The sequence below is a fragment of the Vicugna pacos genome, chromosome 20, assembly GCF_048564905.1.
Source record: "Vicugna pacos chromosome 20, VicPac4, whole genome shotgun sequence".
In the NCBI taxonomy this organism is placed as follows: Eukaryota; Metazoa; Chordata; class Mammalia; order Artiodactyla; family Camelidae; genus Vicugna; species Vicugna pacos.
In genome coordinates, this window is record NC_133006.1 from 32,574,128 (window position 1) to 32,599,495 (window position 25,368).

General features: G+C 40.8%; 1 protein-coding gene across 4 annotated transcripts in view; it reads right to left on the reverse strand.

Moving 5' to 3' along the window:
- Positions 1-25,368, reverse strand: part of CAP2 (cyclase associated actin cytoskeleton regulatory protein 2) — a 141,609-nt gene that overhangs the window by 12,688 nt on the left and 103,553 nt on the right. For 2 of the 4 annotated variants that reach the window (XM_072945623.1, XM_006198618.4), the window contains exons 5-7: positions 22,341-22,484; positions 21,928-22,013; positions 16,935-17,040 (exon numbers count right to left, since the gene is read on the reverse strand). The exons of 1 other annotated variant lie outside the window; for it this stretch is intronic. In XM_072945623.1, the coding sequence (XP_072801724.1) occupies positions 16,935-17,040; positions 21,928-22,013; positions 22,341-22,484 (336 nt within the window). The remainder of the gene's footprint in view (positions 1-16,934; positions 17,041-21,927; positions 22,014-22,340; positions 22,485-25,368) is intronic. One more of the 4 variants, XM_072945624.1, reaches the window with a different exon arrangement.

Here is a 25,368-nt window from a genome sequence, read left to right on the forward strand (position 1 = left end):
AACTGTCATTTTCAGTATGAAGTTCTAACAAATTCAAATGGCAGTAAGAGGGGACAGACAAGAGAAGGATTTGTCTTAATGTTTTGAGAGGATCCCATAGAGGAAGTCACAGAGTTAAAACTAGTAGGACAGAAGCAAACATATACAATAACCGTGTTTTATATACCACTTTACTCTTAAACCCCGAAGCAGAACTGTACAGCTATGGTAAGGAATGGTGAACTAATTCAATTTAAAAAATAGGAAACTTTAAAAATGGAGAGTGATGAAAATGTGGCTTAGACTCACATATTTTCAATACCAAATACAGTATGTAAAACATCACATAAGTGCTAAATATTAACAAAGACAGCAGATCCTTGTTTTCATAAAACACCCAGTACTACGAAGTGCCCATATCAGGAAGTTTTAATCTGCAGTAGTTTTCAGTTAAAAAAAAATCCACACTGTTTTCAAAGTACTTAGATAATCCCTATCAAGTGTAGAATTACCCTGAAAAGAAAAGATTTATCTCTTATTCAGAATGCACAACTTAAAAACTGAGCAGGCTGGAGGTCTCGTCTCCTGAAATTATAATTTGTGATATTCTTCTGTTTGTAAGGAAGAACAGCCTGACTCCATCAGGATTCTTGGGTCAAGGAGAAAATGACTGCACAGTTCTTGAGACAGACCAATTTTTTTTTCCAGTACCTTAAATATTACCTATTACATTACTGGGGTGAAATTTGAGAGTTTGCTCTGAATTATAAACAGTGTAAAATAGAAGCATGGTGCATCAGACAATATTCCAGTCCTCAGTTCCAGACACTCAGAGCCATGGAGTATTACTTTTACTCATCAGCACATAATAACTCAAACAGTCAGTGAAGGGGCAGGACCCTCCCCGCCATCTGAAACACTGAATCTTTAACATTCTCCTATTCTGTGGAAAGGGGAGACACACTGGCTTCTAAATCTTAGAATGGCTTAGATGGTTTCCTGGCTCTCAGAATTCAGAGTCTCTCTCCAAGAGCCATTAAAGGATACTCACTGAAACCAATGGGTCACATATTCAACTTCTGGTAATTCTGATACATTCAGTGGCTGAGCCAGGAAGACCAAAGGATTTACTGCAACAAATGTTAACTATAAAAGCCAAAAAAATAGCTCAGGACCAGCTGAAACTCTGCCTTCGGCTTATCCTTTGTAGGCTCTGCCTCTGTGACCCCGGTGGGAGCACAAGATGAGGCGCTAGTTTCCAAGGTGACCTGATGGTCAGTACTCAGGAGCTTTCCAGTATGGTGTCCTCGAGGGCAAACTTGGACATTCCCTTAACAGAATCTCTGTCAGCTGCCCCTGTGACAAACTTATCTCTGGCTCCTCCCCTCTTCTCCTGCAGGCTACTACAGCACGTGGTGCCAGAGCTTTCTGCGTTCTTCTGTGCCTGCCTATCAGTGGCAGCCATGTCGGCTGGAATTACAGCCAGACACTGTCTTCAGGTGTCCCCGTCGGCCAGAGGGGAGATGGTCAGGGGAGGGAAGGAAGCCAAGAATTCTGGAAAGGCCTGTATGTGCCAGGCACTGGTTATTTTCATTCATTTAAGAGATATTTAATGCTCAGTAAAGGACAGGCTCTTCGCCAAGGCTCCCCAAACTTGCCTGAACATTAGAATCATCTGGGGATCCGTCAGACATTCCAAAGCTCGGGCCACATGCAGGAACACTCTCTGGGGAGGCAGGACATGGGCGCCAGGTTTTCCAAAGCTCCCTAGATGATTCCAGTGTGCAGACAAGGTTGGGAACAACCACTCTACGCTTTGTCCTGAGATGGATCTTAGTCACCACAATGATATTACTAGGACTGAAATCCCTTTCTAACAGAAAATAAAACAGCAAGTCAGAAAGGCTGACCCAATATTAAACAGCCTGTAAATGGCAGAAGCATAATTCAAGCACATATCTGCTTGACTGTGAAGCCTTCTTCAGGGAAATCCTTTATGCTATATTTAGACATGGGGGAAAAAAAAGACGCTAGTCAAATGAAAGAACCAGAAGTATGGGCTCCCTCAACAGATACGCAGTGTTGCTCTTGGGCCGCTGGCTTAAACATGCATGAAGTATTGGGAGGTGGTGTAATAATTTAATTTAAGTTTTACGCTCACTACTCCTCACATCCCTCAGACACCTTAGCAGCAGACCGAGCTCCTCCAGCCAACTCTGAGAGCAGACTTGATCCCATGGGGATGTGAGAGGTCGTGGGTGCCAGCACTGGCACCTCAGCACCAAGTGGCCCTGGACACTGCCTTGTTCTGATTCTGTGTCCGGGTTCTAGGAACCTTACTCATTGCCTTTCTCGTTTTTCCTGAGTATGTGTGGATTCCAGAAATGGGGTCCTTGAGCCCCCCCCCATCTTGGTTCCCTGCCTAGTGCTCACGTCGCTCTGGGATAGGGATCTGACCCTCACTCTGGGGACTGGAGATTTAAGGGCATTGCCCCTGGGTGTAAGCGTCCCTCAGAGGTAAAATCTCATGGCAGGTAATGCACCAGGTTGTCTAGACTGAATGAGAAGCAGTGGATCAGATGAAGCCTACAACCTCGGTCACCCATTGAAGGGTCCACTGCTTCTTATTCTCCGTGGGAGATGGGCCTGTGGGCAGTGGAGCTAAGAGGAGAAAGGAGCAGGGCGGGGCAGATCTGGCCCAGCCCACACCTGGAGTTAGGTCTGTGTAGGGAGACAGACGGAAGCTCCCACAGGGGCAGACCTGTCTGGAGATGCCGAGAATGGGGGCTGGGAAGAGCTTCGGAGGCTGCTCCAGGAACCTGAGAGGATCCCAGGAGAGGCACAGAGGATCATATTTAATTAGGCTGCAGATTGCCTTCATTTCCTGGAACAGAGGCTACGGGGTCAGATCCGCACATGCAGAATAAAACAAAGACATTTAATAAAAGATGGTGTTTACACCTGCAAATTATCTGAGTACTTCTGGCCCTTCTAAAAGAAACCTTAACATTCTTTTATAGTGTGTTTTACCCTAACCAGTTTATTTCTATGGTGTAGAATTACACACCTAAAAACTCAGGACCTACAGAACTATGGTCTCCTGTGACATGCACAGGGTCACACAGACTGAAAAGTAGAGGTGAGGTGAGGACTGAAATGAAGGAAGCTGCAGGGGGAAGGGCTTAACCTGAGTTAAGCAGAGCAACCCCTACACAGATGCTTTTTAAAAATACAACCTCATCTTAATGAAATGAGTCTGAAGTATATTAGAGCCCCAAACTGGAAACAATTGAAAACTATATTTTATTAAAGCCATTGTAACAGCGGCTTAAGAAAGAAAGAAAGAGAGAAAGAAAGAGAGAAAGAGAGAAAGCAAGCAAGCAAGCAAAGCAAAGCAAAGCAAAGCAGCGCAGCACATTAAATGGCCAAATTCAGGGGGCAAAAGTTCACTTGTGTTGCAAGAACACAACACAAAATCTAAAAATGCTGCTTTTGAAAGTTCTATTAAGATTAATTTTGAGAGCAGATGCTTGATTATCTACTTTTTTTTTTTTAAACGGGGGTGAGGGGCACAAAGACTTTTTAGAATGCCTGCAAATCCCTTTCTCTAAATTAATTTCAACTGTCCTGGGAACAGCTGCTTCCTCTGATTTTAAATATATGAACTATAACTATAAAATAATGGAACCATTGTATGCGGCATGTGGAAAGCCTGTAATATTTCAGTTATATATACTATAAATATATATAATTATATAACTTTATTACATATATTTATATACTAAAATGCATCAAAATTTTTTCATTATTACTTGAAATAATTACTAATCACTTTATTACTTTGTAATTTAGGTTTTCTTCTTCTCTAATTTTTGATTTACTTATTTTTTAGGGGAGGAGGTAATTAAGTTTATTTATTTACTTTTTTTTTTTTAAGTGAAGGTACCGGGGATTGAACCTAGGACCTTGTGAATGCTAGGCAGGCACTCTACCACTGAGCTATCCCTTCCCCCAGAATTTAGATTTTATTCTGAAAGGGAAACGACAAGTTCTTAAATGAAATCTCCATATTGTTTTGCTAGTGACAATTACCTATGTAATTAACAGCCACTTCTCTCCACCACAACACACACCATTGCCTTAGTTACCCAGTTAATTTGGGTACAGCCTAGCTTTGGATCTAGATAATCTACAAAAAGGACTCCAATTATCCATTTTGCTGAGTTTGTTGAAAGTAGGACTAATAGGGTACTTTTGGATGAAGGTTTTATGTCTTTGTGACAAAATTAAGCAGAAACAGTTGTTTAAGCAAAAAAAAAAAAGTCAGCTGTAAAGAGAAGTTTTCCACCTAAAATTTTGTTTACTAATTAAATTTTTTGGAAATTTTCAACGTTCACTTTTTAAGTCCTAAGATTTTTCAAATATAACAGCAGGGGTAGCAGATGATTTGGTCTACATAGAGCCTAACTTTAATAAACAGACTGAAAATGAATCAGAGTAAGTAGGCTCATTTGTCCATTCAACATTGACCAAGTGCTACCTTGCAAGGAACTGGGTATATGAGAATGGAGGCTTAGGTCTTGCTTGTTAAGAATTATGAGATTATGAGATTCTAGCGGGAGTGTTGAGTGCACAAAATAGTGGTTGCAGATGCAGTCTGTTATGACGTCGTGCGTAAGATGAACGGGGACCCTGGGGGCACAGAGGAGGGTGTGACCAGGTCTCCTCAGCACAGTGGGGTCAAGGGAGCAGAAAATGGGCTGTGTGGCTTAGGCCTGGGCCACACCATCGAATGCTCTGTGGAGGACAGAGGTCCTATAAGGAGAGGTACTGAGGGGTTTTAAGCCAGGGAAAAATGTATATACAGATAACATTAATCTCCAACTTTAAGAACAGGGTCTGGCAACCTACGTCTTGGCCTGGGGTTTTACCAATTTTTTAAAAGGCAGAGATCAAGAAAATCAAAATACCATGTGACAATTTCTTGGAACAGGTGGATTTTGTGTCTCACAACAGAGCCTTTGTTACGATGTTTCTTCTATAAAATTGGCTCAGTGATAGTAATATTGTGAGCCACCTGTCTGCAAGTGTTTGCCGAGATCACAGATAGAGCTACTGAATGGAACAGCTGGCACGCAGTGGTCAGGTTTATGGGTTTTCCTGTCCACCCTCCCTTACGGCCACCCCCCCAACTCCCCTGCACGCACGCACACAGATGGCTGTCGTCTGTTTCCTGGTCAGATTCTCTCTTTAGCTGTCCATCTCAGAGTCAGCCTGGTCCATTAATCACCCAGCTTACAGTTAATGCTCCCCAGGTACATTTTGTGTGCCCAATTACACACCTCAAAAGCGTTTAAAAATCATCAAGCCATTTCAGTCACAAATATATATTAACATGCCACAGCTACAGGAATTCGCGATGCTTTACAACAGAACCTTTTGGCTGATGCTGTTAATTAACTTTTCCAAAGACAAAGACTCTCAAACGGTCTTGTGTAACATGGCACACAAAGTGGGAGGATGATAAAACCCCTCACACACCCCAAGCGGAGGGTGCGATTAAAAGAAAGAATGACAGTGTCAGAACTAGAGACTAACATACATACACATAAATTAGTTTTCAAACCAATAGAAAATACTTTACAAATTCATGGTTTAGGATTTGTTTATATTTTAGACACCAAAACTATTTTCAGCGGGATGTACTCTGATCAAGAACTTAGTGAAACTGATACACTTCCAAATCTGTCAATTTCTGTAAGTACTTACGGATTTTACATTCATATTTATATCACACTTTTCTTGGCTGACAACCATATTCAAGAAAAAAAGATTGCACATAACTAACAGATGATCATCCTGTACAAGAAAAGTGTTAACCAAAGTGAATTTATGACTTCAGTCTCTATTCTCTTATTTTTATCACTTCCTATAATTCTGAGACTTCTGCCAATGAAAACAAACTTTCTGGGGGCCTTTCCAAGAAAACAGAATTGTTTAAAAATATTACAATGAAGGGCTGTATAATATTTTAAGCATATGTTTATTAACAATTTTTTAAAAGTCAATTTAGGGAATATTTCCTACTTCATTGATGGTAACAGAATAATCCTCGAATTTCAAGTTTCCACAAAAATACCAAGGATATTTTGTAAACTATCTACCGACCACCCCCTCTAGCTGTATGCATACAGAGTTCACTAAATAAAGCTTACAAATATTAAAAAAAAATCGTATGTATATAAAGTCAGCATAAAAAGATGGTCCCGAATCATGAAGGAAATGTAGGGCCTATTTTGATCACTTCAAAGGCAAGACTTCAAACTCTCTTCGCCCAAGACAGAAGTACAAGAGGAAAGGTAATGGGAAACCCAAATCTCATGATTTTGTCAATGATTCTGGCTTCCTCATCCCCAGTCTTCCCACCCTCCTGGAGTCTCTGCATGTTACTCCTTGGACGACCTGGAGAGATGTGAAATATGGCAGTAGATGAAAAAAGAACAAAAAATAAAGTCCCTCCAGAGAAGGAAAAACAGCTTTAAATTGGAAAACAGCCTGGGAATACCTTACACAGTCTGTATCAGTTCGTGGAAAGCAGTAATTTTGTGTTTTTATGTTTCCTAATTTATAGCTTTGGTTGCGCCCCTTCAAAAGACATAGGTGGTGATTCCTGTTTTACACGCCCAAAGGAGAAACGTTTGATAGAAGCAAACCAAGCCCTCAGAGAAGATTCCAGAAGAATATGGTGAACACAATCTAATTTGCTCAAGTGACCCCAGTGTTTTGCATAAATTGTCTTGATAAGTAGACTTAATGATTAGTTTGGCTTTTTTTTTGCCACTGCTCTGTGGACCAAATCTGGGATTCCCAAATGCTCTTTTCTTGTCTGTCAGGCCAGCACTGGTAGCTTGAAAATACAATTTCTTATAAAAAAGAAAGAAAGATAAAATTAAATTTTCCATGGGAAAATTTTCCAGAGTTAAAGATAGCAGAGTATACCCATCAAAGAGGAAAAACTATAGATAGCCAACGGTTGTAAGACCAAGGGTGACATGTGGCTTGAATTATCTGGACAACTACTCCATTTGGCTAGAAAAGTCTAGGTCTGAACTGTCACCGAACTGAAGTTTTTTGTTTCACTTTTGGATTTTAAAATCATAAAGAAACAGTTGTATTTCTCAAATTACCCACACTTGGTAAATGGCAGAGATCAGGGGTGAGGCAAAATGATAGTTGTTATAAAGATGATTTACATCTGGCTCTATATTTACTTAGGAAGAAATACAAAAAAATTTGTCTTTACTTATGAAAAATACAAAACATAGAATCATCAGCATCTCCTGAGGTTTACAGCGGAGGCACACTAAGACAAAGTGACTTTTGTCTCAATTTCAGTTCCAAATTTCACAGGAAAGGTTAACTGGTGGTAGGTCTGGGAAAGAGCCTGTAATTTGCACAGCTTGTACCAAGGGTGCGACCTGGACCAATAAACCTGGGCTTAGCTCTGTGTTACCATCTACAAAGGGTTTGTTTTACCTTTTGTAGACAATCTGCACCTTCCCCCCATCCCTCCTTAAGAAAATCTTTTTGCTTAATCTAACATTAGCTTGTATTTCCTGAATTTGCACTAACTGGGAATTAGAGGCATGCAGGTGGCAAGGGACAGGTCGGGGGGAGGCGTTTGTGACTAATATGCTATTGCCTATGAGAAAATGCATTGTCCATTTCCATTACCATCATTAGATAGAAGAAATAAAGAAATAGTATTTATGTGGTTCTCAATGAACACAAGCTATAGTTAATGGAATAAGCCTCTGGAAATTTCACTGTGAAGAAATGTGATTACAAATGATTGTGTTCAACTTAGCAAATGTGTTTGGACACTGCCCTGTCCCAGCCACTGCTGCAGGTCCCAGGCAGAATGGCAAAAGGATTCTGCTTTCAATGTGCCCACAGCCTCGGAGGAGAGGGAAGACACTTCCATCTTCCCAGACGACAGGCACCAGCTCTGAGCCTTCGTGTCTTTGCTCAGGCTGTGCTTCTGTTTGGAAAGCTCTCCCCCAGTGTGCTGTCTGGAAGACTTTAACATATCCTTCAAGGCTCAACTCAAAGTTTTCTTCTTTTTGTAGGTTTTCTGGAACTCTCCTAAGAGGAAATGTCCTGTTTCTTTCTTACAAGGACCCATTAGGAACACCTTCATTATGACACCACATCATATTGTCATTATTTGTCTGTGAATTCAGAGTTGGTCTTCGCTCGAGCCCGAGCTCTGAAGAGTCACTCATGATTCATCTTAAAGTCACTGGTAATATGCCCAGTGCCTGAAACATGGTAGGTTCTTCATAAATATTCATGGAAGTGAATAAATAACTGCTTTATAAGGTAGAAAGTGCTTAGCGTCATAAAAGAAGTACAGATTTTAAGAAGTCGTGCGGAGGTTCTGTGGAGGGAAAGGACAACTTCCAGCTTGGGGCAGGGCGCGGTGATAAGCAGAGAGGCTTCTCGGAGAGAAGACCGTTTGAAATAGACCTTGAGGAAGGATGGATCAGATCTGACACAGGGAAATATGAGGAAGGGGATTCCAGGAGGAGGGTCCATGAGCTTTGTCATTATAGCAAATAAGTGTAACTAGATCATTAGCAATCACACAGGAACTTACAGATCCACATAAGTACTGTCTTTCAAAGCATTAGCTCCTGATGCCACACACTTGTTTAATGAAACTACTGGTACTCAAAACTTTATTTTAGGACTGCCTTCAGACCTGCTTACAAATACACACACACACACACACACACACACACACACACACACACACACACACACACACACCCGCCTAACTGATCATTCATGCCTTTGTATTCTGCTCCTTTTGAGTGAAAAGAGTGTTTTGTTTTGTTTTGTTTTTTTAATGGAAGTACTGGGGAATGAGCCCAGGACCTCGTGTATGCTAAGCGTGCGCTCTACCACTGAGCTGTAGCCTCCATCCCCCTGGACAGCACGTTACTTGAATGAATCCCTCTCCAAAGAGGGTCTCAATGGCTTTTGGCTATTTGAAAAGATAAAATTCACTTGTAAAGAAGGAACATTTGCTAGCACTTAGTATTCTAAAAAGGATGGGACAACAGCTTTATCTGCCATTGCCTCTCTCACTGGAGGTGGGGAGGGACAGGGAGATGGATAATGTCACTCAGCCCTGGCAGCGATTACGGGGAGGCCCAGGCTCAGAAAGTGGGGAGCCCCTGGGAGTGAAGGCTAAGAGTGTGAACCCAAAGTCGTGGCACCTCAGGGATGAATGAAAACCCAGGGGGGGCGGTGCTCACTGTGGCTCTGCTCTGGGCTGAGACTGACAGCTGTGTTCACTCAAAGTTTCCTCTGATCCAGGCACCCGCGGCGCAGCTCTGGGGAGCATCTCTGCCTGCACCCTTAAACCACTACCTCCTGACTTTCCAAAGAGAGGACAGAGGAGATAGTAGACAACTGGACACCCCCAATTACACCACTGCCTTCAACATTATGCCTTAAGGAAAAGGAATTTTAAATGAGCACACCTTAATTAAAAAATTCCCAAAGTGATGGTTTAAATAAATTAGAAATATTTATTAACTTGCTGGCCCCTAGTTTTAGAGAGTTCCAGTTCTTGGTTATGAAAAAGTCCTAGTAAATAAAATAATCTTGATCGTTAAAGTGGGCAGTTTTAAAAGCCACTACCGTTTTGATTTAGGGAGAGAAAGATTTAAATACTCTAAAAACATTTACGCATTCTTATCAACTAACAATAAAACTCAAAGGTATTTATGAGATAATTAAATAGGTCTAAATATAAAAAGCTTACTTACAGCTTCAGAGTACAGCCAACTCAAAACTATTATGTATGGAATTGTAGGTATTTATTTGTGACCTGCACTTACTCTACTAAAGATATAGCTAAGGTAAAAATAAAATCCACAAATAATCCCCAAACTTCAAAGGGCAGAAGCTGAAGCTGTATGCAATACTCCATCAAGTCAGACAGCTGGTCCATAAATAATGAAGAGATCATTACACAAAATCTTCTTGCTCCTTCATCCTATAAAACTGCATCTAACACCAACCCTTCAGAAACTGAATTCTAAATAAAGGTCATTAATAAGACAGATGATGGCAGCCTTTTCCCAGTCCTCACTCTTCCCAAATTGTCACAGTTGATAGGCCAGCCTGGCGTTGTTAGAGCTTTAAGACCCTCGACTCTTTAGTTCTCCCCACCCCTTTGTCTCTGACTGACTTACTCCATTCTCTAAGTAAGTGTCCCCCAAGGTTTTATCCTTTATCGTATTCTCTTTTTTCTAGCTTCTCTTTCATTTGACAATAATCTCTAGGTCTCCCCCTTGGGTGAATTTCAGACCTGCATTTCACCTGCCTGCTCCACCTCACCATCTAGATGGATGTCTCACCCGCACCTCAAATGCAACATGGTGAAAACGCAGGTGAGTATTTTTCTTGCTCCTCTACTACCTTCTCTTGTTGAAATCCCTATTTTTATTGACGTTACTATGATTCTTTCCGACTTCTCGATTGGAAACTTTGTGTTTAGATTTGATTTCTCTCTGTCTTTTTTGTCCTCTAACTCAGTGTCCATTTCACCTCTTGCATTCCATTGTCACTGTCACACTCAAGGTCACATCCTCATTACCCCATGCCTAGCATCCACTGAAGTCTCCTAACATGTATTAGGGTCTCTAATCTCTTGCCTTTTCTATTTATCTTGCACAATTGCTAGATCACTATTTACAGTGTGTAACTTTCTGCTTAAAAACCTATGGGAACATTGTGAATCAACTATACTTCAATAAAAACAAAACAAAACGGTGCCAGGTACCACAACAGTAACAGAACTTTGCTGTTTTCCGGGGGTTTTGTTTTTCACCTTTTTTTTCTATGGAGTATACTGGATGTCTCTATAATTTTGTTCAGATGACTGCAGAACCTGGAAATGCTCTTGTTGCAATTGATGCATAACATACTGCTATTGCACTTTTTATGTTAAAAAAATATATATTATGATTTGAATTTTTGGAAACTTTAGCTGTGCCATCAACTTTGGAAAAAAAAAACCAGTATCCCAGTTGTACTGTGTCGGGTTGGCATCGTACAGAAATTAACAGCCATATTGGTCTAGAAACGTCAAACAGAATTTTTTCCATTTGTACAGTTTCTGTAATCAAATCCATGTAGATAAGACCTTACATATTTAATACCCCTGTACAAACTAATTAATATTACAAATCAACTATACTTCAATAAAAACAGAAAACCCAACCCCCCTAAAAGAGACTCAAATCAAATGCAGCCCTTTGCTGCCCTTCCTGCCCACCCAGAAGTCTAATTAGCAAGGTTTATTTTCCAACATTGCCTTGTGTTGTTATTTATTTTTTGCATTGTAATTAAAACCTGCAGCTTGATGGCAGAAACGGTAGCATTCATACAATGTCTGGTGTGTGCTTTGTACATGGTGGGTACCCAATAAATGGTTATTAGGTAAACGAAGTATTAAACAAATGAATGAGTAAAAACAAACCATCTCCCTTGAGTCTCCCTCAAGTTGGATTCCTTTGGCCCAACGTGAACACATTAGAGCAGTGCTTTTCAAATTTTAATATGTATATAAATCATCTGGGAAAATCTTGTTAAAATGCAGGTTCTGATTCAGGAGGTCTGGGGCGGGGTCTGAGAGTCTGCATTTCTAAGTTCTCAGATTGCTGCTGGTCCAAGAACTACACTGTACTCCAGGGCTGGGTGTTCCTCCCATGTCTTCCTGGTCTGTGCAAGCACTGTGCTTTGTACTTTCCTTCAGCATGCTGCCCCCCCCATCACGTTTATCATGCTGTACTGTTTATATGTTCTTCAGCTGGAATGTGACTGTCCATGACAGAAACTGTGTCTACTGTGTCACATATCCATCTCTGTGTTCTCAAGCACCTTGCTGAGACCCTGGTGCATGTAGGTGAGCGCTAAGCAACCTTTGTTTACTTTCCACAGTCTCCTTCAGGCTGAACTCAGAGCAGTTTCCAACCTGACTTCATTATCTGTGCGTTTAGGGCTCCTTTGTTAGTCAATGCCACGCCTGACTCCCTCTGAGCCGTCTGGATCTCTTCCATGGCAGAACGAAAGTAATTGGCTACCCAAAGACCCCGAAGGGAGCTAAAAACCTAGGAGCAATTATTAGACTGAGCGCCAGTGTGGTCAGGCAGACTGGGAGCCACTCTCTGTAGACCAGAGAGGAGATCAGTGGGCTGGAGACAACCAACACACCGGCTGAGGCTTCACCTGCTCACTTGGATCCACAAACCTAAGGTACAGGTTTGGTACAAGTTCTAAATGAAAATTTTGATAGAAAGGATTGAGAACAGTCTTTGCTTGTAAAAATCAAGAGGAAGCCAGAGAGGCCAAAAGACTGGAAAACGCACAAGACATACATATTTAACGACGTGCTACAGAGTCTACATTATTTATAAGTCAAGATACCCTCTGGCTGTGTTTTAATTTGATCATCAGCAAACCGTTAAACTTTCACTTTGTTAATGGACATCTGGCATTTATGTTGAGAAATAGGCTGAAAAGAAATATCTACCTGGAGGGAAAGGAGTGATCATAGAATGCCTTGCTTTGAGAAAAACAGGACCCCACCTTGTCTGTACTTGTGACGACTCCCAAAGATCATTTTCTGGAGGTTCGGGGGAGGTTAGGATGGTGACAACTGCTGTATAGGATAGATTTTTAAAATGCACATTATTATTATTATTTTTCTACGTGGGGGTGGAGGTAATTAGGTTTATTTATTTTTTCAGTGGCAGTACTGGGGATTGAACACAGGACCTCATGCATGCTAAGCATGCGATCTACCACTGAGTTGTACCCTCCCTGCCAAATTCGCATTATTAATAGTAAGAATTAAATCACCACTGCGTAAGACTTTATACACACTCATCTATGTGCCGTTTTATTCTAGTCTACAAATAATTATACCCTAACTGTTCCCAAAGCTAACTTGGAAAGACATACAAAAGGACAAAAATATGCCAACAAATTGAACACTAGAAAGTTAAGAAAACCACCACATTTTATCCTATTCATGGAATTCCTTTCATGACCTTTTCCTGACTAGATCTACACAGAACAGAATAAAAGTTGGAATGTTGATCTGGACCATTCATAGAAAGAACCAGCTATTTCAGTTATTAAGAGTCTAAAGATTAGGCCTCCATCTTTCCACTTAAGTTTTCTGATTTGCAAGAACTGCCAACAAATATTACAAATCTGACCAACTGCAAGGGATGATAAATAAGTGTCTGTACTGGGTTCCTGCCAAAAGATCAATTTATTCAGTGAAGTGCATTCAAAACCCAGTGCTGAGGAAACTATGTAAATTAATATCAAAAAGAATTCCCAATAATTAAACTAACCGAAAACTGTAAGAAGTGTCTGGCGTAGGGTCTAGTCCACGGTCATGTAAAGAAAAGCTTACGGAAACGAGAAGATTCCATTTACCACAGTAAATGTAACAAGAAATTCCAGACAGATCACCGCACAGCTGCCCCTTCCCCCGAAACGCACCCACCCACAGGCCAGCACACTTGGCGTGCACACCCAGACCCTCTCTCCAGTCACTGGCCCAAAAATCGCCGGCCTCATAGTTCTTCATTTCGCCGGGACAACTGAAAGGGCGACAGTTGCCTGGCACAGCTGCAGTCTGAACGCAAAGATTGGGAAGTGGGAACAGCAAATTCAGTTCCAGCTGTTAACGCAGGGAAAGATGAGTTCTCACGGCAACGCAGGCTTGGAAACTCAGAGTCGAAAGCCAGCAGCGTGCTCTTGGTCACTGAAACCCCACAGAGCTCAAATCTCAAAATCAGTTTTAAAATAGAAGAAACCAACGGTTACTCAAAATACTTGAGATGCTAAGTTGCCACAAGCTTTTTGAGTTGTCCGTTGAGATGGAATGCATTTCTTAAAAGACTTCCGAATGTTGCAGTGTCGATGAATGCCAATCCCCCATCTTCCTGCATTTTCTCTCATCCTTATCTTTTCAGAAATACATACTCTGTGCAGAGTTGTGATCACTGGGCAAATAAATGAACTGACTTTTATTTATTTTTCCTTCCCAAAGGCTACTGATCAGATAATTTTAATATCCTTTTCCCCCTTCTTTGCAAGCATGCTATGATCCTGGCTATCACTGTTTATGACTTATTTGGCTGGTACGTCGACAGGCCACAGTAAGTGAGGAGAAATTAGTTTGATTTATGCTAGGAATTATGTTTTAATAATTTAGATTTAAAAATAAAAACTATAATTTTTATAATATACTTTGTAATAGTTTTTCTAACCCCAAACTTTAGAGGAGGATAAAAATATTAGAAAATATATTTCTATGCTCTTCAAGCTTCTCAATAGATTGCATACATATGATGTCACCTCTGAACCAACATTTTGTTACCTATTCATTCCTCACTTTTAGTATCTAGCCAAAACTTTGTCATAATTGTTCTTCCATTAAAGAAGTAAAGGAGATGCTCTGCTTTATAACAATTACCATTTTAAACAGAATTTGCCCACAGCATAACATGAGCTCAATAAATAATAGCTGTCATTATTATTTATGGTATTATTATTATTTACCATGCCTCTAAGGATTGTATTTTATATAAATAAATAAATATTTATTTTTATATACATATAACATTTGTGTTTCATAACATGTTTTTTGAAATGTGGGATGTGACCCATTAGTGGGTCATGAAGTCAATTTAGTGGGTCTCAGCCAGAATTTTATTTAAAAAATGAAATAAAATACAAGGGAAAATGTCTGAACGCAGTAAGAAAAAGTCATGTTTTGTGAAACTTGTTTGAGTATTGCGAGAAGAGGTATTTCTTATTACAGACTGCCTTTAAAAATTTCCAATTCATTGTTACAAAGCATATATTTCTAATGAACATAATGAAAAGATAAGTATTCACTCTAGAGCAAAGGAAAACAGCTACATTTATTTTTCTATAATTAATAACCTATTCTCCTCTTTCATATTCAAAACACAATTACTCAGCTTTGTACATTGCATTAAAGGTATTCAAACCATTTAAAAAGTAATTTTCTATTCATTTTCCATGGGCACCATTAGAGAATTAATAGGCTAGCGTTTGTCGACATGATTATTTTCCACAAATGGATTCTCATTCCTTTTCCATTTATCTACCATGAAGTAACAGGACATCCAAGGACTCTTGATATTTAGTTTACTATTCTCTCCTGATGACCTAGCTCCATGGCAAACATGTGACAGTTCCCCTTTAGGACAAACTGATCTGTAACAAAACAGCATCTCACTGGAAATGTGTGAAAAATATTTCCAATTAGTCTACACAAACACCCACCCACATCCACACATAACCTTCCATATTAAAACCCTTCAAATGTTTATGAACTCTCTTCACAGAAATCATAATGTTGTGCACAGAAGAAAAATGACCAACTTAGTTATTGTATCTTGCATTTCAGCTTATGGAGAAAACAGGCAAAGTAGAAAGTAAAAAGAAATGTCAGTCTTTGGAGGTTAATGTTAACATCTGTACCACAAGTGTTGGGGAACAAATGCAGAAGTCTCACACTCCCTTGAAAAATCACAAACTCTGCCTTGGTATTAAGCCAACTCTACTGACATCAACATTCAGCATGAGGGTTAGCTGCTGGTTATGACTGTGAGGAGAATGAGGGCTCTACCCTCAAAGAGAGTTCACAAACATGCCACTTCATCGTCTCCACATTTACTCTGGTTAGACCATCCACTGTGACAACTGAAAAGTAGCATTCCTTTCTAATGGAAGGAATTTTCCGTGGGAAGTCTTTCTATAACAAGTGCAAGGATTCAAAAGAGCAGGGAAGATCCTATGAGTTCCCTAACTCACAGTTAGTTCAAATTATTTACTAAGTACTTACTCCGTGCCAGGCACGATGCTAGGGGCCGGGGACAGAGATGAGTTTCCAATCCAGTGGGAGGGCTCCAAAAACACACACAAAAATTACAATTCTACATGCTAAGGGCTATGATGGGGGATAGTCAAGATATGAAGGAGGCACCGAGGAGAGTCACCAAACCATACAGGGAGCCAATGGAGATCAATGGAAGTTTCTTAAAGAGAGGGGTGCATTGCCCAGGGAACTCAGGTCATACGGCATGATGCATGTTCAGAACATTGCAATAAAGGTTAAATAATATGAGACTTGCAAATTCTGAAACAACATTTTGATCTGGTTCAGTCTAAGCACTGCATGTGTTCACAACTCCACAGGTAGTTTGGCAGTGCTGGGCCAGTGAGACACCAGAAGACAAGAGAGACAAGGCTGAAGAGGAGGGCAAAGTCACATCAGAATCTCATATGGGAATTAAAGTTGGAAAAGACACAGGCTGGAATTTTACCCTAGGACTAGGATAAGCACCAGGATTCAAAGTATTAAAAAAATATTATTCAACACACTTTAAAATGAAAAAGAGAAATTCAAAACATTAAAAAAGACATTTTATTCATAATTCTATCTTCTTAAAATTATAACTATTTTCAAATCTTCTGGTTTCCTTCAGTTCTACTCACATAACTTAGTATTCATAACTTTTGCACTCTACTGTACCACCTAACATTGACTGGTAAATCACTTCCCACGTAACCACCACGGATGTCATTTTTAATGGCTGTAGAATGTTCCACTGGGTTCTTATTACTGACAACTTAACCATTTTCTTTTGTATGTCATGCAGGCAATTTCCAGATTTTCCTATGACAATGGCATTTTCATAAGCAGCTTCTACATATCTATTCTATCTTATACTTCCCTTGAGGTAAATTCTAAAATTACCAGGCTACCGGAAATGAATATTTATACGACCTTTTGTTATCCAGGTGGAAGCAGGCTGGGTACTTACCGTTTTGCTCCAAGTAAGGCCTGTGGTGTGGTGTTCCTTGATGTATGCTTGAAGCTCACTCCAAATGTTCAAATATGACTTCACCCAATCCACGTGGCGTAAATCACTTTGTCAGAAAAGTGGAAGAGGGGGGAGTTAGGATCTAAAATTAAATCTTATAGACATTGGGGGGCATATGGCAGTCCAGAGCTAAGGCTCCAGATGACCCTGGAACAACTGTCTTCCTAGTCCAGTCACTGGGGACCGATTCTGAAATGAACATTGAAAGGATGGTGTGGTCCAGGTCTCCCCTGAGAGGAGTTGAGTGACCTGAGCTCCGGGTGTGGAGCAGAGGGCACCATGGAAAGAACACCCACCAATGTCACGTCTAACTGGGAGATGGATGTGGAGCAGACACTATTTCCCTCTGTACTGCTTCTGATGCAAAATGAAAAACAACGCACTTTCAGGCAGGAGAATGATACTGCAAAGAAAAAGTCCTTCCTTTGCTTTGTTTTCTAATAATTTGTTGAATTGTTCAGTTGAAAGTATAACCAAATTGGAGAATCTGGGACTGGTAAGGAAAGTTGCTACAGTAAAAAAAAAAAGATTTCCTACAAATGGGTAACACTCAGTCCTTCTAAAGGGACATTCACCTAAATTACTCAATCTGATACTCATAGTGACAAGGCAGGGCATGACTAGTAATTTTAACCCCAATTTTACTGAACTGGGTTAACACACAGGATTGGGAGAACTGTTAGAAATATTAAACTTATCAACAGCCAAAAATAGTTGCATTTCCTTTGGATAATTTCCACTCACACATTTTTTCCCCACTTTGAATAAAGCAGTAAATGAGAAAATGATGAAATCTCAGTTAACAAAAATTTAATCACAAAACTGGGCCATTAATTTGAAGACAATCACTGAAGGAAATCTCAATTATTCAAGCTCCTGTCAATAATGACTTGTCTCTGGACATATTCTGTTTTGTTTTCCTTGAAAAGCTCCAAGTACTACAAGAATGTTTACACTCCCATTGGACGATCATGCCATTTAAGAAAAGGAAATGGTGGGGGGAGGATATAGCTCAAGTGGTTGAGCACATGCTTAGCATGCACGAGGTCCTGGCTTAAATCCCCAGTACCTCCTCTGAAAATAAATAAACCTAATTACCTCTCCCACCATGCAAAAATAAAATAATGATATAATATAATAATAGAAATAAATAAAATATTAAAAAAGAAAAGGAAATGGGGAATTGAAGTCATAATTATCTACTCCTCAAAGAGAAAAAACAGGAGCGTGATTCTGTTCTGCATTTTTAGATTTACTGATTATATTAATCAAATCTACAAAATATTTCATTGTCACTTTCTCTCACTTTCACTGTCAAAACCCAAAAGACTCAGTGTGGCTCCATAGGTCTCCCAGGGTTTTCTGAAGGTCTTAGTACAGTGCCTTGCATGTGGGATGCATATACACAACAGCTGTTATTAGAGCACGAAAATCATTTCAATATTCAAGTCCACGTACATTTTTATGTATAGTCAATTAATACATGTATGTGCATATGTACACATGTGTCAGTACATACAACACACATGTCTGTAGACATTATAGAAATAGCAGGCTGCACATTTAATACACTTCTATTCAAAAATTAAACAAATGATAAAGTCCAAACCTGCACAGGCAAATTCATTTTTCTTTTGAATATTACAGTATGCTTTTAACTTGAAGAAAGTTCTAGCAAAACTTGTAGTACGGACTAACGGTATGGTGCCTTTTAATCCAAAGTCAGTGTCTAAGAGACAACAAATCAAACATGTCTGCAAACCCAGCCTCAGTTTCTGCTTCCCCTTGGAGAGGCTTCAGGAGGGGCACGTGACTTTTAACGATCATGACTCAGACAGGTCAGACCTCCAGAACGTTAAAGCAATTAACTCGCTCTATTCATTTACTGACAAAGAGCCCAAATAACCAGTCAAGCCAGTTGTAAGGGTTGTACAGACGCAGAGTCCACTGGCCACAGCCCTTCTGTGTCAAAAACCACAAAGAAGCCTGCCTTTCACCTCCTCCACCCATGGGCCTGCCTGTCAGGTAGGCAGCAACGAGTCTGTGACATCCCGCGGCCCTCACTGAGCCCACACGGGGTGAAGACACAGCCCGCCTACTGCGCCCACAGACGGATGCTACGTGAGTGGCTGTGGAGTGTCCTGTCGGGTTACCACTCCTGGAAGCTCGGTGGCGACCTGGGACTGGCTACTCTTGGAAATGAGGTGAATAAATTCGTACCGTGGCTGCATTTCCCCAGCATATTACATGGTCTTCAGGTGGTCCACTCAGCCTAAATAAACTGTACTGGACTCTGCCAGAAGTTCAGTTTCTACTCAGCAGCTGACATTGAGGAGCAAATTCTAGACCCTCTTTGTGTGTGTATGAAAAAGTGGAAACCCGCAACCCTCTCGGCTCCACTACCACCTGGGGAGAAACACTCACAACCACGGCCCCAAGATACACTCGGGTAGGGACTGGGAGGACAGGAGCTGAGGAGCCGAGACAAAGACAAAAATGACCTCCGAGGGGGATACACGAAAGGGCAGAGACTCAGGAGGTGCCCGAAGTGTCTTGAATAGGCAAGTATGCATAGGTTTTCATTTTCATTCTGAAAAAAGACTAAGAGGTCTTTTATGATGTGGAAGTCACTGTGGGTGTATGTTCATGCTGACCTATTTCTATAACTCACATGTGTTCTTTCCCGAACTGTTAATTTTTGTGAGGAGAGCAGACTGTCTCGCATTTCTGATGCCTGTTCTCATTCATGCCGCACAATTCTGGAGTCCCTAGTACAAAGTGGCCACACTTGGACCCGCATCATTGGGCATAGTCCTCTGGGTGCAGGAAGTCTGTTACTGAGCACCAGTGCTTCAACCAAAGTTTCCTTAGGGCAGGAGAGAACTTAGGACGAAAAGAGGTGCTGATGTCTCGGAGAGCTGCGCTCCCTATGAGCTCCAAGACCTGTTTGATGACTAAACTCTATGAGGACAGTGGAGCACTGTGGCTGTTTTTTGTTTTGTTTTGTTAAACATAGTATTTCTATTGGGATATAATTCACATCCCATGTGATTCATCCATTTAACTATTCATCCATTCATCCATTCAGACAATTGAGTTGCGCAGTCATCACCACAGTCAATTTTAGAACACTTTCACCACCTCCACAAGAAACCCTATACCCATCAGCAATCACTCCACACTTCCTCCGAACTTCCCCAGCCCTAGACAACTGCTAACTTGCTTTCTGTCTCTATGGATTTGCCTATTTTGGAATTTTGTATAAACGGAATCAAACAATATATGTTTTTCTGTTTGCTTGACTTCTTTCCCTCAGCATGTTTTCGAGGCTCGTCCACACCACTACTTGCATGGATACTTCTTTTTTTATGGTTGAATAATGTATCTCTGCATGGATACTCATCAGTTGATGGACATTTGGATTGTTTCCACTTTTTAACTGTTATAAATAATGTTGCTGTGAATATTCATGTACAAGCTTCTGTGTGAATATATGTTTCCATTTCTTTTGGAAACACACCTAGGAGTGGGGTTGCTATGTGTGGTTGTTTTTTTTAGAGTGAAAAATCATTGGTACATATTTCTCAACCTGAGTGGTAGATATATGAGTATTTTTTGTATCATGATTTTTTATATCTTGCATATGTGTATAAATATTATTTCTACTCAATGTTTATTAAAACCAAAAATAACTTAAAAAAGAAACAGTTATGCAAATCCTGAATATGTAATACTGGTCAATGACCTGGAACTATAGTAGGTATTTATTTACACATTCTATGTAGTTTTCCTCTATTCCATATAAAGTCTTACATTGTCTTATAAAAATTGTCTTATAATGCTATTTTCTTCTTTTCTTGCTTAACAATTTTTCCTCTGTCTCATCATTTTAGATCTACGTTAGTAATATAAAGAGGTGAATTAAAGCAATTATCTGGACGATTCAGGTCCTCAAGCTTCCTTCCATCTGGACAGTCTGGGTCCATGAGTGAGATGCGGGAGCCCCTGCCTTTGTTTACTAATGATAATTTCTGCTTCCATCACCTAAGAGCTCAGAGGGGGTCCACTCTTCAGCCCGGCGTCCAGAAGGTGGAACTTTGTTGTTCTTAGTTCACCCCATCCCTCCCCTGAGTGACTAGGCCGTCAGCCACACCACATCTTGCCCACTGTTGATGAGACAGGGCATGACATCCTTGGAGGGTGAGGGACCTCAGGACACTCCCTGAGCAGTTCAGAGACATCTTCCTGGCTATTCGGCTCTGGCCTCTCCTCAACTGGCCCTGTTTTCAACTGTAGCCTCAGGGTGAGGCTCTCTGGGCTGCAGCGTCTGTGCTGTAGATGCAATGCCCTTTTAAGCTGGCTCTCTAGGCAAACCCTCTGGTTCAGTCTCACCTGCACTTTCAACAGCTCTTGGAATGGCAAGCTACTCTTACAGGTGTCCCTCTGTCCATCCATCTGTATTCCACCTCAACGCAGTCTCTGGTTTCCCTTTCACTGGCCTGGCTTATTAATGTCTCGTCTCATCTCTGTTCCTCACTGACACTTCATTTCCTGAGTCCTCCTTTCTTCTCTCTGCTCACTCACTCACTCTGTTCTGATCAATGTAAAAGGTTTGTCCATCTAGGGCTCGCCCATCACACACCATCACAGATCTCTCTCATTATTGTGGGGATACAGAACAGACTGACATGCATGCACGTGGGGAGAGGGCATTCATCACCAGAGAACTGAGGCAAACTTTCTAAAATACACATATTATCTGGATAATTGATTTCATTTTCCACTTTGCTTTACCTGCAAAGATGGGATTTTTCCTTAATGTTTATAGCAAACTAGCCTTTGAAAGGAATCAGTAATGAACTATATTAAGTTTGGGGACAAATATCTAACAAACAATCAACCGAGAGTTTGGTCAGTAAAAGAAGGTACATACCTGTGTTTGTAGTCCTTTAACACCCTGTTAGTGTAAAAGGTGGCAGCATCATTCATCTCCTTGACATAAGGACCAGGTTTGGGAGACTGAGAGAACAGGACCATCACCCAAGCATAGAAGGAAAAAAAATAGAGGATAAGAAAGAAAATGCCTTAAAGAAGAAGAGAAGCAATGGAGATGCTGACTTGAAAGCTGGAGGCAAATTTTGCTCTGTAAAGATCAGTGAAACACTTTCCACATCTCAGAACACAAAGCTCCGAACTTCAAACAGGGTGAGAAAGAGCTGAAGCATTCAGGCTGAAAGGAATCCTCCTCAGTGTAACAGATGGAGGATGAAGGAGCCAGGAGGCAGCCATGAGTTCTCCCGAACACTTCAAAAACCAGGTGCAGGGGCAACACTCCGCCCGACTCACCACAGCTATCCACCCAAGGGCAGGGATGCTTTCGCTGACAGCTGAGAGATGATTAAACATTTCACTCCCCCGGTTTCTCTCTCTGAAAGTTTGGATCTCATGAATCTTTTCTGATATTGGTTTCAGAAGTGCAGCCACGTCGTTCTGTAAGCAAACATTGAGCACTGTTACTAAGGACAGAACAGAAGCCCAGCGTCTCCATCCACGATGGCCAGCGCAGGAGCAATCAGCACCTGTCATTTGTCAGGGGCTTTCAGAAGACAGCAGATTTTTTTCTTATGGTAATCCAGTATTTTCATTCTCTCAAGTATGAAAATTACACGTTTTTTTTTTAAGCATTATTAACGCTGTCTCCTGAGACATGGAAAAAACCCAGCAGTATAATATAGCTCCTGTTCTGAAGAACCCTGCATGGAACACATGAGTGTAGATCAATTATAGTTACAAACGGAACCACGGATCACACACTGGAATAACTAACACACATCTAAAATCGGGATGGGTAAAAGGGTATCTTCCTACTCCTGTGTGAAAATGATGTGAGGGAAAGGTGCTTGGTTTTTACCATGGTTACCATAATCCGTGTGAAAAAGCGGAAGTCTGCCACTGCGGCTCTTTTTAAGGAGGTGTGATGGCTACAATGTTTACAGTTACCTTCGTCCGGTTTGGCTTTCACCATCGTTCTTGGGCAACTTGGCTGAGGACGACAGGTTACTCCTCTCACCTCTGATTAATTAATTTAACAACGGACTTTTCTATTCATATAAAAACACGTTCAAAATGATGTGAGCTGAGTTATGAACTGTTACAGAGACAGGCGCTTGGATTATGTCCCCGTACCATTCTTGACTTCCTTTGGTTTTGAAGAGTAGATACAGGGTTACTCGATTTTTTTTTCCTCCAAAGAAATAGCAACAGTTTGTACTTCGGCTTTGTAAAAGCAATTGAAGAGGTTTTGGCAGTATTTTACTAGGTGTTTTAAAATAGAAGAGCCCCTTAAAGCTCCTTAATTTCTGTAACCAAGACTTTAGAGGTTCTTAACTGAACTTCAAGGTTCTCAACCTTGGCTACATATTGAAATCACCCGGGAGCTTTCAAACACAGAGGGCTGGGTCCCACCCCCAGAGACGCCGATTTAACTGGTCTGGAGGGGGCTTGGGTTGTGGGGAGAATTGCAAAAGCTCCCAGGTGCAGATTTTAATCACTGCTTTAGTGGTAGTTTAACACCTGAAAAGATAGTTGTTTTTGCCTATTAAGGAAGAAATAACGTTCAGCGGCAATAACTTCCAGACCTCACTTCTTCTTGACTCCTTGAGATGCCCTCCCCTACACAAAATGTTACGTATGGGCTTTGGAATTAGCATGTCCTTGGTTCAGATCTCCGCTCTGCCACTTACTACCTATGTGACCTTGAGCAAATTACTTATGCAGACAGAGCCTTGCTCTCATCTGTAAATCAGAGATAATAAAGCCTACAGCTTATAGGCTACCGAGGAAGTGGTATTCTAAACCCCTGGCATATGGGATGTACATAATAGATGGAAGTGATTCGTATAATTACTACTATGCAGTTAGCTCAGACTAGAGGTAAAAATGATGTCCTGTGCAGTACACAGCAGTCTTTTGCTTCAAATAAATGACTATGTATTTAAGATAAGAAAGGCTCCAAATAAACATCCACGTAGGCTAACGGGACTTTAGGGTTTCAGGAGTCTAAATTAGATCATCTAGTTCAGCCTTTTGACAGACTCCACTGAGTAGGTCACAATCAATATTTTAAAAAGTAACTGAAATAGAATAAAGTAGAAAATATAAGAAGGCATTTATTACATGTAGTAAAGGGGGAGTATTTTATGAGCCTTCGTTTCAGTTACAGAGTTTGCGTGCGCACGTGTGCTCTGGGCTGCAGAAAATAAAATGTAGTTCTTATTATGAATCTCCATCTAAAAGTTTGAGAAACATGGACCTAATCTAATTCTCCCATTTTACATAACTGGGATACAGGCCCAGAGTGGTAACTTACTAAGACCAGCTGTCAAGTGTCAGAAGGGCAGCAGCAAGAACCCAGTCTTCCACGAGACAATTTTCTATGCGGGGAACTGAGAAAAATATGCTTACAGGTTTCTCCCCTGCCAGCAAGACTCGGGGACGGTACAGGGAAGAGACTAGGGGCTCAGGTGTGGGTTAGGCTGTGTGGGTTCCAGTCCTTGCTCCTCAGTGTACTACGCTCTTGGACTTCACACAAATGACCATGCTTGTCTGTGAGTCCATGATCCCGTTTGCAAAACAGTGTTGATAATGGTACCCACTTCACACGGCTATAAGAAGGAGTAAATGAGAGAACACATCAGCTCTTGCTTGGTAGGGAGTCAGGTACAAGATGGATGCTTGACAAACAGTAAGTGATCTCCCAGGTATCTGCCATTTAAAAGTCTCTAATTGGCCAGATTCACCGACCAGCGCTTTCCTACCACTGCTATGCAAAAGCAAGAAAAATATTTTCCTAACTGAGATCTGCAGATGGAAAGAGGCATGTTTTTGTTTGGGAGAAACAAAAAGAAATACAGGGAAAGAGAGCAAAGTGTTCTCAAAGTTCTCAGTGGACTTTTCCCTCCCCGGTTTTATGGAGAAATAATTGACATACATCACTGTAAGTTTAAGGTGTAAATACATGCAGATCAAACCAGCATGATAGTTTGATTTACACATATTGTGAAATGATTACCATAATAGGTTTAGTTAATATCTATCATCTCATACAGATACAATGAAAAGAAAAGGAAAAAAAGTTTCTCCCTGTGAGAAACTCTTAGGATCTACTCTCTTAACAACTTACCTACATGTCATACAGCCGTGTTAACTACAGTCATCATGTTGTACATTACATCTCTAGTACTTAATTATCTTATAACTGGAAGTTTATACCTTTTGCCCATTTCTACTTCCCCCAGCTCCCACCTCTGGTAGCCACAAATCTGCTCTCTTTTTCTGAGTTTGGTGGGTTTTTGTTTGTTTTTTTAGATTCCAT